General features: G+C 43.6%; 1 protein-coding gene across 4 annotated transcripts in view; it reads right to left on the bottom strand.

The window, feature by feature from the left end:
• The window catches only part of LOC139546555 (LIM and senescent cell antigen-like-containing domain protein 1), a 32,284-nt gene extending 17,552 nt beyond the window's left edge, over positions 1-14,732 (bottom strand). The window contains exon 1 of one of the 4 annotated variants that reach the window (XM_071355076.1): positions 14,515-14,732. In XM_071355076.1, coding sequence (XP_071211177.1) covers positions 14,515-14,552 — 38 coding nt within the window. In that variant the 5' untranslated portion in view covers positions 14,553-14,732. Of the gene's footprint in view, positions 1-7,743; positions 8,213-8,773; positions 9,208-11,857; positions 11,961-14,514 lie in introns of those variants that run through there. The other 3 variants (XM_071355073.1, XM_071355075.1, XM_071355072.1) reach the window with 3 other exon arrangements.
• Between the last annotated feature and the right edge of the window lie 282 nt (positions 14,733-15,014).

Below are 15,014 nucleotides of genomic sequence, written 5' to 3'. Positions count from 1 at the left end.
AAAACCTCTTCAATTACTTTAAAACCAAGGCAGTGTCCCAGCTCCAAATCTCAATGCTGTGTGTAGTAAGCCTGTGTCGCTCTAGCATGGAGCACTGTGGACATGTGTCTCTCCACAGAGTGTCAGACCATAAACCAGGAGGGCAGGGGCATTCCTCTCTGCTATTCCAATCTCCTGCGTGTTTCCATTATTCTACAAATAGATGCCCGGGAAAGTCTCATCTCCAAACCAGGTTCTGGCAGCTGACGCAAGCCCCAGTGTATGTGGGGGGCCAGCTTTACCCTCCTTCCTGTCCCTGGTGAGAGCGGCTGGTGTGTGACTTACTGCTAGCAGGTTCAGACTCATACACAACATGGGTCCTTCTATTCTCACCACTGATCCAGATAAAGAGTGGATTAAAATGGTCATAGGAAACAGACTGGGAACTACTGGTGTTGACTGACAGGACAATGGGACAGAGGGCGGGACCAAAACAGGAAACACTAAGCTGCCACCCTGATTACAGCATACGGATTATACTGAGGAGAGGAGTAGAGAGGAGTGTTTCCATGTGGTCATGTCTCTGTCGTTCAGGCCCATTCCTATTCCTACGCCTATTCCTGACTACACAGTTTACATTCCACAACAACAGGTGAAGCGTCTCGCTCGCTGACCTTTTCTGAGAGAGGGAGACAGAAAAATGGCGAGAGGAAAATGAGAGAGAAAGAAAAGGGACAGAGAGAGAAAGCATCCAGCGGGCCAAATCACTGCATTTCCCATGAAGCCCATATGAGCAACATGGAGGAGCCGGGAGCCCAAATGGAGGTTTATTATTAGAGAGAGAGAGGTTGTTATGAGTTGCACGGGGGTGCATGGGGGTTGTGATCGTAGATTCTGCCAGATCCACTCTACTAAAGCTGTTTACAGGCTGTAGATCCTGTCAGAACTGGAGCTTAGATTTACATGATATCTCTCCCTGTGTATATCAGTGTGTGTGTGCGCCAGTGGAGGCTGCTGAGAGGATGAAGGCTCATTATGTCTGGAACAGAGTGAATGGAATGGCATCAAACACATGGAAACCATTGATACCATTCCACTAATTCCGTTCCAGTCATAACCACAAGCACGTCCTCCCCAATTAAAACTTCTTAAGGCTAGGGGGCACTATTTTCACGTCTGGCTGAAAAGTGTGCCCAAAGTAAACTGCCTGCTACTCAGGCCCAGAAGCTAGGATATGCATATTATTAGTAGATTTGGATAGAAAACACTCTGAAGTTTCTAAAACTGTTTGAATGATGTCTGTGAGTATAACAGAACTTATTTGGCAGGCGAAACCCCGAGGACAAACCATCCAGGATTTGTTTTTCACTCTCTTTTCAATGGGTTTTCAATGGGAATCTAGATTTCTAAGGCACATGCTTGCAGTTCCTATCGCTTCCACTGGATGTCAGTCTTTAGAAATTGGTTGATGTTTTCCTTTGAGAAATGAAGAAGTACGGCAGTTCAGAACGAGGGTCGAGTGAAGTGTACTGTTTGTTAGAGGCGCGTGACCTGAAAGCACGCTTCACTTTGTTTTTATCCGCTATTGAACGCAGTTTATTCCGTCTTAAATTTGATCAATTATTTGCGTTAAAAAAGGAAAGTAGTTTGAAATGTCTGAATCAAGTTTACAGGTAACTTATTAGATACTTTGTAGTCATGTTGCGCGAGTTGGAACCGGTGTATTTTCAGAATCAAACACGCCAAATAAATTGACATTTTGGGGATATAAAGACAGAATTAATCGAACAAAAGGACCATTTGTGATGTTTAATGGACATATTGGAGTGCCAACAGAAGAATCTTCAAAGGTAAGGCATAAATTATATGTTATTTCTGACTTTTGTGTTGTACCTGGCGGGTTGAATTATGTTTTTCATGTGTATGTTTGATGGGGTGCTGTCCTCAGATAATAGCATGGTTTGCTTTCGCCGTAAAGCCTTTTTGAAATATGACACAGTGGCTGGATTAACAAGAAGTTAATCTTTAAAACGGTGTATAACACATGTATGATTTATTATTATGAGTATTTCTGTTTTTGAATTTGGCGCCCTGCTATTTTACTGGGTGTTGTCAAATCAATCCCGTTAACGGGATTGGCATGCGAAGGGATCACTAAGAAGTTAAGGTGCCACCAACCTCCTGTGGTGTGCGCGTGCAGGGCCTGTAGTACAGCCTGTTCTGAGGCAATAGGGGAGAGTAAACAAATACAGTATCTGACTGACACACATCCAGACTGGGAGAGTGTGTGTGAGTGTTAATGTGTAAGTGAGTCAAGATGTGTGCGAATGTATAAATGTCTGTGTGTTCACTTGATATCAGTGTGTGTGTGTGTGTGTGTGGCCTCACCAGTAGCCTTTAATTAAGTAGGCCACCCAGAGGGGCTAGGGCCTAAAAATGTCCTCAGCAACTGTCACCAGCAGACAGGGTGGCTCTGGAGTGCATTCTCTGCATTGGGACATGGCTTTGCAGGACTCTAAAGAGATGCCATGGTAACAGAATGATGATGAGACTCCAATTCTTCACTTTAAAAAGGTATTCCAAACAAAAACCAATGATTGTAAAGTTTTAAAAAAACATACAACTCTATGCACCAGGACTACTTTCAAAAATGTCCACTGAAAATTGTACAAAACAAATATGCTTGAAGAACAGTATCTAACCGTCTAACAAACCAACTAAATGTCCTGAATCCTAACCTGAGATCCATGCACATTACTTGAGTATCTGAGAGAAACCCTGCCACCTGGGGGTCTGCAGTACAGAGAGAAACCCTGCCACCTGGGGGTCTGCAGTACAGAGAGAAACACTGCCACCTGGGAGTCTGCAGTACAGAGAGAAACCCTGCCACCTGGGGGTCTGCAGTACAGAGAGAAACCCTGCCACCTGGGAGTCTGCAGTACAGCGAGAAACCCTGCCACCTGGGGGTCTGCAGTACAGAGAGAAACCCTGCCACCTGGAGGTCTGCAGTACAGAGAGAAACACTGCCACCTGGAGGTCTGCAGTACAGAGAGAAACCCTGCCACCTGGGGGTCTGCAGTACAGAGAGAAACCCTGCCACCTGGGAGTCTGCAGTACAGCGAGAAACCCTGCCACCTGGGGGTCTGCAGTACAGAGAGAAACCCTGCCACCTGGAGGTCTGCAGTACAGAGAGAAACACTGCCACCTGGGAGTCTGCAGTACAGAGAGAAACCCTGCCACCTGGGGGTCTGCAGTACAGAGAGAAACCCTGCCACCTGGGGGTCTGCAGTACAGAGAGAAACACTGCCACCTGGGAGTCTGCAGTACAGAGAGAAACCCTGCCACCTGGGGGTCTGCAGTACAGAGAGAAACCCTGCCACCTGGGGGTCTGCAGTACAGAGAGGTGACAAGAAACATTACATGATGCAGGGGTTTAGACTGCACTGTGAGAAAATGCATCTTGTTGTGGTGATGATGATGAGAAAAGCAGCTTTAGATGCGTTTAACATCAATACAGAGATAATACAATAATACAACCATCTGATAATGCCAAAGGAAGACTTTGCTGTGACCGAATAGGGACAGTCTGATCTTAAAGCCAATATAAACATTTCTCCTCTGGGCTATATACACTAACCCAGGCTGTGGCTACATGATGAATAACAGTTTAGACAGAGGCTTAGTTAGGTATTTTGAAGGGGAAAGTATTACAAACAGTCTCTCTGTGGTTAGTTTGTCAAGTTCTAGAGTAAATACTCTGATTGCCAACACAACACAGGATCACACACAGCACTGGTAGGATGAATAAAGGACCTACATTATTTTACAGATGTGTTGTCAGACAGGCATGGTATTACGAAGTCACACCGAATAGCAGTATAAATCACTATGGTGATGGTATTTCCTGCTGGTGAGAAATTGGTGCAACAGCACAGCTGCAAGGTCTCATTGCTCAACCAGAATACGCCACACCTGGGTCAGGGCCAGAGACAGGGTTATGCCATACCGTCAAACACACTCCCTGGCAACACCAGGCCAGGCCATCCCAAACTACCCCAGCCACAGATCTCCCAAGGCCCCCTATAAACTCAAAATCTTTCCCCAGTTGGCCCAGGCCACCTTACAAACCCTGGCTCCCAAGGAATCCTCTAAGAATCTTCCAGGCTAATTATTTCTTAAACCAAAGTTATTGTTTAGTTGTGATAGCCATACTGTAACACAACTGTAACTGTGTACTTTGCCCTCCCTGCCAGAGGCGAACGTTGAGTTTGACAGGTATATTTCCTAGACAAAACTGAGGCGGTTATGTCTCAGCGAGGGCTCCGTACACAGATGAGACTGGAGCTACAGGCTAATAAGGCTGCTAGCACTAAGGAGAATGATAACGAAACGAACCCCTCTCTTCCCCTGGCTGTGTCAACAGTAGCCATGGTAGGGGAGAGTGGGGTAAGTTGAGCCATATTTTTTACATTCAGCTTCACTTCATCAAGAGAAATATAGTATTCTTTCTAACAAAGATATCTACATATATTTCAGGATGTTGTGTATCCATGGAAATAAATCAGAATTCATGTAAACATTTCAGTTCTAAAAACATAGCTTGTCCAAAAAAAGTGGTCTCTGGCACAACTTACTTATGGGGTAAGTTAAGCCACCTACATATTTCTGTATTGAATTACAGTTTGAAGTCGGAAGTTTACATACACTTAGAGTCATTAAAACTTGTTTTTCAACCACTCCACAAATTTCTTGTTAATTTGGCAAGTCGGTAAGGACATCTACTTTGTGCATGACACAAGTAATTTTTCCAACAATTGTTTACAGACAGATTATTTCACTGTATCACAATTCCAGTGGGTCAGAAGTTTACATACACTAAATTGACTGTTCCTTTAAACAGCTTGGAAAATTCCAGAAAATGTCATGGCTTCACAAGCTTCTGATAGGCTAATTGACATAATTTGAGTCAGTTGGAGGTGTACCTGTGGATGTATTTCACGGCCTACCTTCAAACTCAGTGCCTCTTTGCTTGACATCATGGGAAAATCAAAAGAAATCAGCCAAGACCTCCACAAGTCTGGTTCATCCTTGGGAGCAATTTCCAAACGCCTGAAGGTACCACGTTCATCTGTACAAACAATAGTACGCAAGTCTAAACACCATGGGACCACACAGCCATCATACCGCTCAGGAAGGAGACGCGTTCTGTCTCCTAGAGATGAACGGGCTTTGGTGCAAAAAAGTGCAAATTAATCCCAGAACAACAGTAAAGGACCTTGTGAAGATGCTGCAGGAAACAGGTACAAAAGTATCTATATCCACAGTAAAACGAGTCCTATATCAACATAACCTGAAAGGCCGCTCAGCAAGGAAGAAGCCACTGCTCCAAAACCGCCATAAAAAAGCCAGACTACGGTTTGCAACTGCACATGGGGACAAAGATCGTACTTTTTGGAGAAATGTCCTCTGGTCTGACGAAACAAAAATAGGACTGTTTGGCCATAATGACCACCGTTATGTTTGGAGGAAAAAAGGGGAGGCTTGCAAGCCAAAGAACACCATCCCAACTGTGAAGCACGGGGGTTGCAGCATCATGTTGTGGGGGTGCTTTGCTGCAGGAGGGTCTGGTGCACTTCACAAAATAGATGGCATCATGAGGAAAGGAAAATTAGGTGGATATATTGAAGCAAAATCTCAAGACATCAGTCAGGAAGTTAAAGCTTGGTCGCAAATGGGTCTTCCAAATGGACAATGACCCCAAGCATACTTCCAAAGTTGTGGCAAAATGGCTTAAGGACAACAAAGTCAAGGTATTGGAGTGGCCATCACAAAGCCCTGACCTCAATCCTATAGAACATTTGTCGGCAGAACTGAAAAAGCTTGTGCGAGCAAGGAGGCCTACACACCTGACTCAGTTACACCAGCTCTGTCAGGAGTAAATGGGCCACAATTCACCCAACTTATTGTGGGACGCTTGAACTTGAAACATTTTACCCAAGTTAAACAATTTAAAGGCAATGCCACCAAAAACTAATTGATTGTATGTAAACTTCTGACCCACTGGGAATGTGATGAAAGAAATAAAAGCTGAAAGAAATCATTCTCTCATTTCACATTCTTAAATAAAGTGGTGATCCTAACTGACCTAAGACAGGGACTTTTTACTAGATTTAAATGTCAGGAATTGTGAAAAACTGAGTTTAAATGTATTTGGCTAAGGTGTATGTAAACTTCAACTGTAAATATTACCACTAACTTTTTTTCTATCTTTATTTCCCAAACACAATTCAACATAATCGCTTTTTTGTCTTTTAATAATTTTAAGCATCTTTTAACACAGGCTTAACGCCTAACAAACACTTTGTACTTTTTGAAACACTTTTAACATAGGCCAGGCCCTGTTGTTACCTCATCTCAGCGATAATTCCTAGCATTACACCTGTGAAGAAAACACTTACATTTGCTCAACTTGCCATAAGCTCAACTTAGTCCGTGAAATGATGACCTCTTTATAAATATTTGGTCAAATTATTAATTTGGTGGATGGTTTCCTAGAAACGAGTGCGGCTCAACTTACCCCACTCTCCCCTAATGGAGAAATGTAAAGGCTGTATTGGCATTACATGCTACACAACAAGGGGAAAGCCTGTGGCTGTGCACCTCAAACCAACGGCACAGAAAGGCGGAAGAAAGTAGAATGTAGGTGATCTTTTTAGACATGTTAGTTATTTTTGTGCAAAGTGTACTGTATCTCACACATTAACCTCCGTGTTTTGCTTTCGTTCCCAACGTCCATAAAACCTTAGCCCTGCCCCTCTGCCCTACTGGCATAATTTCAGATTTCCATTTCCTGCTGAGGGCTGAGCGAAAGGAGGAGGGTTTGGGAGGATGTGTGGCAGCCTGGGATGTGAACCGTGTGTTTGTGGGTCATATGTGAAGGACACATAGCAGGAACACACCACTACAACCAATGATGTCACAGCAGAGAGACCAGGTGACCTCATGTTCTGTTACTAGCTCAGTTCTGCTGACAAAGCACTTCAGTGCATCATGTTTAGCAGTGAAGGCTGGTGTGTGTGTTTGTGATATGACACATGTCTGACCCTTGGGAGAGATGCAGACCTCTAATTACAGCAGGATCAGGGGCAAAGAAAGGGGGAGGGTGGGTAGAGAGACAGAAGGAGAGGGAAAAAAGTGTTATTGTCACATACACCGGATAGTTGCAGTGAAATTAGTATTTTTACAGGGTCAGCCATAGTAGTATGGTGCCGCTGGACCAAATTAGGGTTAAGTGCCTTGCTCAAGGGCAGATCGACAGATTTTTCACATTGTCGGCGCAAGTATTTGAACCAGCGACCTTTTGGTTACTGGCCCAACACTAACCTCTAGGCTACCTGCCGCTCTATGGGAAGGTAGAAGCCTGGAGAGAAAGAGAGAGAGAAAGAGAGCAGGAAGACTGAGAGAGAATGGAGATGTTCTATTCCAAAATTGGTACCTTGTTTTACATTTACATTTACATTTAAGTCATTTAGCAGACGCTCTTATCCTTATGTTTTAAAAACAGCCTCTCTTTTTCCCTTTCAACATGCCTCCCCATGCCTATCGGTTGGTATTGTTGGAACAGTGAGGACAGGGGTGTATTCATTAGTCTGATTCCATTGCAAAACGTTTTATCTGTTGAAAAATGGTTTGCAATGGAAACCGTTTACTTTAGGAACCAAAAAGAAGCACATAGCAAACAGAACAAAACGGGGAGGGACCTACCTGAATTTGTCCAATAGAAACTCTTGTTTTCGTTGCAAATGTTTTAGGTTTGGAGTAAACGGTTTCCGCTGAAAAATGTGTTGCTGTTCTAAACCCCCCTCAGACAGGATCCGCACACAACCCATAACCAAAATGTACATACACGTTGTCTAAACAGACTGTTACCATGGTTACTCCATGAATATCAGTCTGAAATAAATCCCTGTAAAAAAGACGCAATAGTCTCTATATGCCAGAATATGGAGAGTGGCCCCTTCACAGGCCTGGGATCTGGCGGTAGGAAGTGAATTTATAGGGTAACCGCAGGAAAGTGTTGTTTACCCAACTTTTTACAGCGCCGGTAAGTTTTGTTGCTTGTTTTTTTTCTTCTTCATCTCCTGATGCATTTCACATGATTAACAATATGTAAACAATAGCCGAATGTGATCAAAAGTTGTCGACCAAAGCGTGTTCCCTCGCAATCAGCTGGAAGTGTTTGTGAAATTTGCCAGCTGATTGCGTGGGACAGCCTTTGGACTGTGCTTCGGTTAAACTCGGCCATTGTTGACTTATTGTCCAAGTCGCATGCGAATTACGTCAGCATTGTAAATACAAACCGACATACATACCAGCGTACTGAAAGTTAGGTGAAAAACACTACTCTGTGGATATTTTGTCTGTGTACCTCGTACATATGGACAAAATCAGCAGACAACAGGTAAAGTAAGTTAATTTGAAGTTTATTCAACAGTCTGACTAGCGATGGGACTGTTCACAAAAAGTGAGCCTACATGTTAGAGACAAGAGAGGAGTCTTCCACTCTCGGATATCTTTGAGGCTAACATACACAGGCTTCACCTCAGTGATACTCACAGGCCACACAGACCAGGTTCTCTGCCTCTCTACAACACAAAGGACACCAACAGATGGTGACTCAACAAGTATTAACCTTAACCATCCCCCACTACAGTACACTTTGCTGACCTGCTGCCTGTTTGCTCTGCAGTCTGGTCAAATAGAGAGAAATCAGAGCGAGAGAGAGGAGTCTCACCTGAGGCTGTTACTAGCTATGCTTTCATAGCTGTCAGGTCTCTCCTGTCTGCGTCTGTACAGGTCTGAGTTAGACAACTCCTTCAGCCGCAGAGAGTTCATCCCTCCTTCCTTCCCTCCCTCCCTCCGTCCGTCCACCGGGACACGGATACAAACTCAGTCAGTAATCCTCCTCGTGTGTGTGTGATCAGTAAGTTCCAAAGCTCGACAGGCCGACAACCAGCACTGACCCCCACCAGTCTCCTCTCCAAGCCCAGAACAGCAGCTCACACCTGGGAAGCCCTTAGCAGAACAGTCCACACGCTCTCCTGGAACAGCCGGCTACTACATTCCACACTCCCTCTATCTCTGACAAACACACACCTTCAGGCACACATCTAGAGGAATGACCTATCAGGGGTGTGGCTCTGATCCAACACACCTATCAGCTCCTCACTCCACCCAAATTCTCAGCCTTAAGGCAGGTGCGTATTCATTACGCCGATTCCGTTGCAAAACGTTTCTAAACGGAACAAAGCGGGGAGGGACCTAACTGAACTTGTCCAATAGAAACTCTAATTTTCGTGAGAGATCCCTTCCACTGATCAACCCAACATGACGGTTAGTTGATGTTGATATGTTGTTGATAAGTTGTCTACAGTGCAGCCTCTATCTTCCTGTAGTCTCTCTCTCTGTCCCCAGTCTCTCTCTGTCTCAGTCTGCCTAAGAGAGAGGTCTCTGTGATAGAAGAGGGCAGTGTGTTTCCTGCCCATTGTTCAGTTAATTGATAAAAGCATAAACAGTCAGTGGCCCCTTCACAGACCTGGGATCTGTAGTAAATACTAATAAATATCAGCAGAGGTGAACTAAACTGACAATATAGATGTATTCCTAAGGACTATTACGTAATAGAACTTCTCATCCTCTCAGATTTCCTCAGGATACCAAACAGCGCCATTGGAGCCCCAAGTAATGAACCAATCCAACCTGTGTGTGTACTGTGTATTCAGTTTCCTATGTATTCACACCCTCCTTAGCACATTTGTAAAACTGTACACTGAACTCTTCAGACAGGGCAAACACACACACACAGGGCCAGAGCCTTGCCCGAAGAGTTCAGAGTTTACATGGTCACTATGGTGTGGTGACAGAGTGATGGCTGCTCTGACACCACAATAACACCTTTTCCTCTTCCTGTTTGGGACTTTAGTGTGTGTGTCCATTCATGTTACTGCAGCCAATATCACAGTCCCTAACCCCACCCATATCAGACCAGTGTCAATCTCTACACCAACATGAGAACAACCCAATCTAACACTTGCATTAGGGTAAGAGAGCCATACACGACCTGTAACATCACAGCAAATAAAGAGTTGTCACAAACAACTTTAAACATCTGCTATCCGAGCAGCTAACCGATCGCTGCAGCTGTACATAGTCCATCGGTATATAGCCCACCCAATTTACCTACCTCACCCCCCCATACTGCTTTTATTTCCTTTTCTGCTTTTTTTGCACACCAGTATCTCTACTTGCACATGACCATCTGATGATTTACCACTCCAGTGTTAATCTGCTAAATTGTAATTATCTGATTTATTGCCTACCTCCTCATGCCTTTTGCACACATTGTATATAGATTCTCTTTTTTTCTTTTTTTCTACCATGTTATTGACTTGTTTATTGTTTACTCCATGTGTAACTCTGTGTTGTTGTCTGTTCACACTGCTATGCTTTATCTTGGCCAGGTCGCAGTTGCAAATGAGAACTTGTTCTCAACTAGCCTACCTGGTTAAATAAAGGTTAAAAAAAAAATAAAAAAAAATAAAATAAACACACAGACAGAGAGAGGCGCAAAGAGAGTTCTACACAGAGGACCAGAGACACAGGCAGGTCCTGGTGTAGCAGACTACTAGAAAGGCTAAAACATTTGACGGTATGGGTCTCCAGCAACTAAACAATGACCCACACAGGGACAACACAACTGTCCAAAATGAATATTGAAATGCCATAGAGTGGTATACTTGCCTTTTACTCAGTGTTGATGTGATTTGTGAGTCTGCCTTCAGCACATTATGACTAAATGCCTTAATTTGATATTGTTCCTCTTGCTCAGAGAATGTTATTGGCTAATACAATGAGAGAGGTAAGTGTGTGAGTGTGTGCATGCGTGTGTGTAAAGAGAGAGATATAACTATCTTTAGGGCATGGGTGTCTCTAGAGACAACACACCCAGCAGACACACACACACAGAACATTCATTTACATGAAATTCACACATGAACGCAACTATTACATTTATATGACAAACTAGCTGCAACTATAAAATATCTAACCTGTGGGGGGAAGACGTGATGGTGGTGATGATTGCTGTAAATTGATCATAATAATAAAAGCGAGTAGGCTAATGCCCAAAATAACATTCACAGTTAGTGGGAGTCTCTTTAGTATCCTGAGAGGCCTGAGGCTATAAGGATATCAGCTGAGTACGAAAATTAAGCATGTTCAGCAGGAATGTGATGACTGGCTGAAAGACACACACTACACACACCTCCCCTTAGGGTCCTCTTAATGCTGCCTTTGTAGCCACTACATTCCAGTCCTAGTTTAGAGGGTAGAGCTGGGGTGTAGGCCGCCAGCCACTTTCTAACTGACTGACTGCAACACTGACACATTTGAGTACTGTGATCAACTGTCCGTGAGATTTACTTGGTTGATATAATTCATTCTTTCTATGGAACAACACGTGATTTCTGCATAGATTTCCCAAGACAAACAAGAGTGGTATCAGCCAGAGGAAAGCCAAGTAAATGAATGTCCAAATCCACCAAAACATGAAAAAACTGCCACTTTCTGGATATCACAGGTACTGCAGTCTTATAGACCAATGCTGCCCTCAGATTTCCAGCCATCTGGTTGGAAATATTTTTTGACATTTCTTTCAAAGAGACATTGAATTAACATAACTAAGATGAAGAGTGGGCTACTGAGCTACAAACTCACTAATACTTTATTCAACAATCAAGATCTGAAGATCTGATACTGCAGATTGTGTAGGTTGCATGTAGAAGAAACAGAAAAATATAACAAAATATGAATGTCTTACCAAAGTATTTTGTTAGGCTGCTGTGAGGTTGCTGCTGTTGTTGTTGTCACTGCTGTGTCCCTACTGTGTCTTCTTTTACTGTGTCTGTTGCTATCTCTGCCTCTGCTCACCCACATCACTTCCTATTTGGCTGCCTGGAAGGCCTGCCTGTGGTTGGCGTGATGATGGAGCGTGTGTGTTTGTGTGTGTACATGCATGTGTGTGTGGCTGAGTGTTGGTGGCTGACTGACTCATAGGGTGCAGTCTGTTCAGTGATTGAGGACAGGGATAAGGGTGGAGAGAGCTGGCTGTATGTATCACTGCAGCCATAGTCAGGGCTAGAGTAGGGTCAGGGCTAGGGAGGGAGTGGGCTGTGTGCATTACAAAATATTGTCTTTGTTTATTGTGTGTGTCACTGGAAGATACCAGGAATAGGTTTGTGTTGGATCACTCACAATACCACACTGAGACCACACATTTGGGAAGCAGAGCCACTGCTCCTCTCAACTCATTTCACCAATGCTGTTGTCTACTGTGACCACCGGAGGGCGATATACACATGAACCCACACAGACTGAATAGGAGACTGAAATGTGGGAGTTAGCCAAGTAAGTGCAAATGTAACGGTTTGGTAAACCATCGTTAATGTGATGAGTAACCTTGCCTGAGACCTAAATGGTTACATTAGCTCCAGAAATATTTCATACAATTGTCTCAATGTCATGCTGGAAACTTGTGACTAATAATGTTATATGCCATTCCAATGCAAGACAGAGACTGGGAACCTGCCTGGTAAGCCTTGATTGTGTAAACAGACATGATTCAGTCTAAATCCAGAATCGGATAAGACTTGCCATACTACTATGGCACTAGTTTATTCAGGCTCTGGCCAGAAATTCTACTATATTAAAAAGGTCAAAGCTGCTAATAAATTCGGCAGGGAAAGTACAAATATGAACAATTCCAGGAAAAAAACAAGGTATACCAAATGTGTAAATGTACAAATATGTGTGACAGCTAGAGAAGCTATCTGACTGACAGTAGCTCTGATGTCCAATGTTCCCACAGAGCTCATTCCTAGTCAGGATGGAGCACTGAAAGACAGAGAGACTCAGGAGACTAGAGAGACATCCGCTCTCCACATCATGACCTCTCCTCTCTCTCCCCCTCCCTCCCTCCCCAACAGCAGCTCAGGACAGGAAGTTATATACGGAGTGTGAGTGTGAATGTTTGTTTGTGGGGGCAGACAGTGCAGCGGAGACAAAATGCATCACAGAGCCTGTTGTATGTATGTTGGGTGAATGTGGCCCGGTGAATGAGTACAGGATAAAACGTTGTCCTTCCTGATAGGAGCAGAGATCCCGGATCTAAATAAAGTAACACACACACACGGGGGTGGGGTGGTAATTAACAAGCCAGGAAGTGGGTCTGCTGAAACGAACGTGTCTCATGGGGCAGAATGGAAGTACAGTAACCACTAACAACTGGATGGTGGGAGATAGTGAATATGATGATGCTGAGACAAACCTGGACAGTATGGATATGCAGCTCCTGCCCTGTACTGTATGTAAGTATACTATGGACTTAGGTCTGGACCTTTATGGCTGCATTTACATTTTCCCACTAATTGTTCTTTTGACCAATCACATCAGCTCTTTTCACATCAGATCTGATTGACAAAAAAAACTATTAGTGAAAAAAGATCAGAATTGGGCTGCCTGTGTAAACACAGCCTAAACACTGTTGTCCTAATGACCACAACAAGGTGTCAAATGGTCCCAGGCCTAGGCTACTTCAGTCTAGTCTCATATACTAGACGTAAAATAGTAAATGTTAATCCGGGACACTCAAATTAGTATGATATGTTACATTTGGTATGGTTACATAAAACAGGTTACTTATGGCAAAAATGAAAGTATGGTGGTTGGTCTGGGTGGGCGTATAACGTGAACGTCTAGCAACCCAAAGGTTGCGTGTTCGAATGTCATCACTGTAAAATTTTGCTAATTAGCAACTACTTTATTTTTTTTGCTACTTTGCATGTTAGCTAAGCCTTCAACCTAACGCCTAACCTTAACCCCTACCCTAGCTAACATTAGCCTCCTAGCTAAAGTTCGTGACAACAAATTGGAATTCGTAACATATCCTACGTTTAGCAAATTCCCTAAAATATTGTATGAATTGCAATTCGTAACATATCATACAAAATGGATGATGGACATCCACAAATTGTTGCAATTCGTAACATATCATCCGAAGTTTGCAACAAGTAGGTCTACAACTGTAAAGTACAACTGTACAATCTAATTCAGGCTTTAAATGTCAGCAAAGTAGCCCCCCTGCAGAGCAGCAAATAAAATACGTTTGTTCATATATCTCATTGTGAATAGGCCTAACCAGATTGATCATGATTACTCCATGTTGTTCAGTAGGCTATCCTATAAACTCTATAAACGAAAGTAGGCCGCGTTGTGATTGTTACATTACTTCAGTGGCCACACCCTACACTGCATCAACTCTTCTGTGCGCGACTCGCAGACAGCGCTGATCCAGGTCATTGAATGCAACAGGCTGCATTTTCGTTTGTCAAGAGTCAACAGACGTCGAATAATACTCTACAAACTCTTTATAGAAGCAGATTTGGTTCATCATACAGTTATTTTCTGTCCAGTGCTCACCCGTTGCCGTTGGTCATTTCTTCTACCATCCCCAACATCTTCTGTACTGCAGGAGTTTCGTCTCCACCAGCCTTTCCCCCCCCCCCCAGATGTTTGCGTCTCGATGGGATGTATTTTAGATAGACTACTGTTAACAAGAGACACTTTCTTTGTAATGGCGAATGAGCCTCGCCTGTTTCTCTATCAGTGTACAGTCTGGCTACTGCGCTAAAATGTAATTTAACAGGACTAGACCCGCCCTCTCGGGAACTTCACATTTTAGTCAAGTCATCCATGTTGGGACCACAGTAGTCTAGCCTTTACTGTAAATACCGACGAGACAGATGCATATCAGGGGGTTAATATCCTACCTAGAAATACATTTACTGGAAACCGTCAACCCTCATGCACTAACTGTTCTTATTTCATTGCGCTGTTTAGGTCCATTTCCAAAATATTTTCCCGCTAAACATGGCGCGATGAAATCTTCCCGAGCAGCACCGGTTTTCCACAGAAGCACC

This window comes from Salvelinus alpinus, chromosome 20, assembly GCF_045679555.1.
Source record: "Salvelinus alpinus chromosome 20, SLU_Salpinus.1, whole genome shotgun sequence".
Classification (NCBI taxonomy): domain Eukaryota; kingdom Metazoa; phylum Chordata; class Actinopteri; order Salmoniformes; family Salmonidae; genus Salvelinus; species Salvelinus alpinus.
This window is presented reverse-complemented; position numbering and strand designations above follow the sequence as displayed.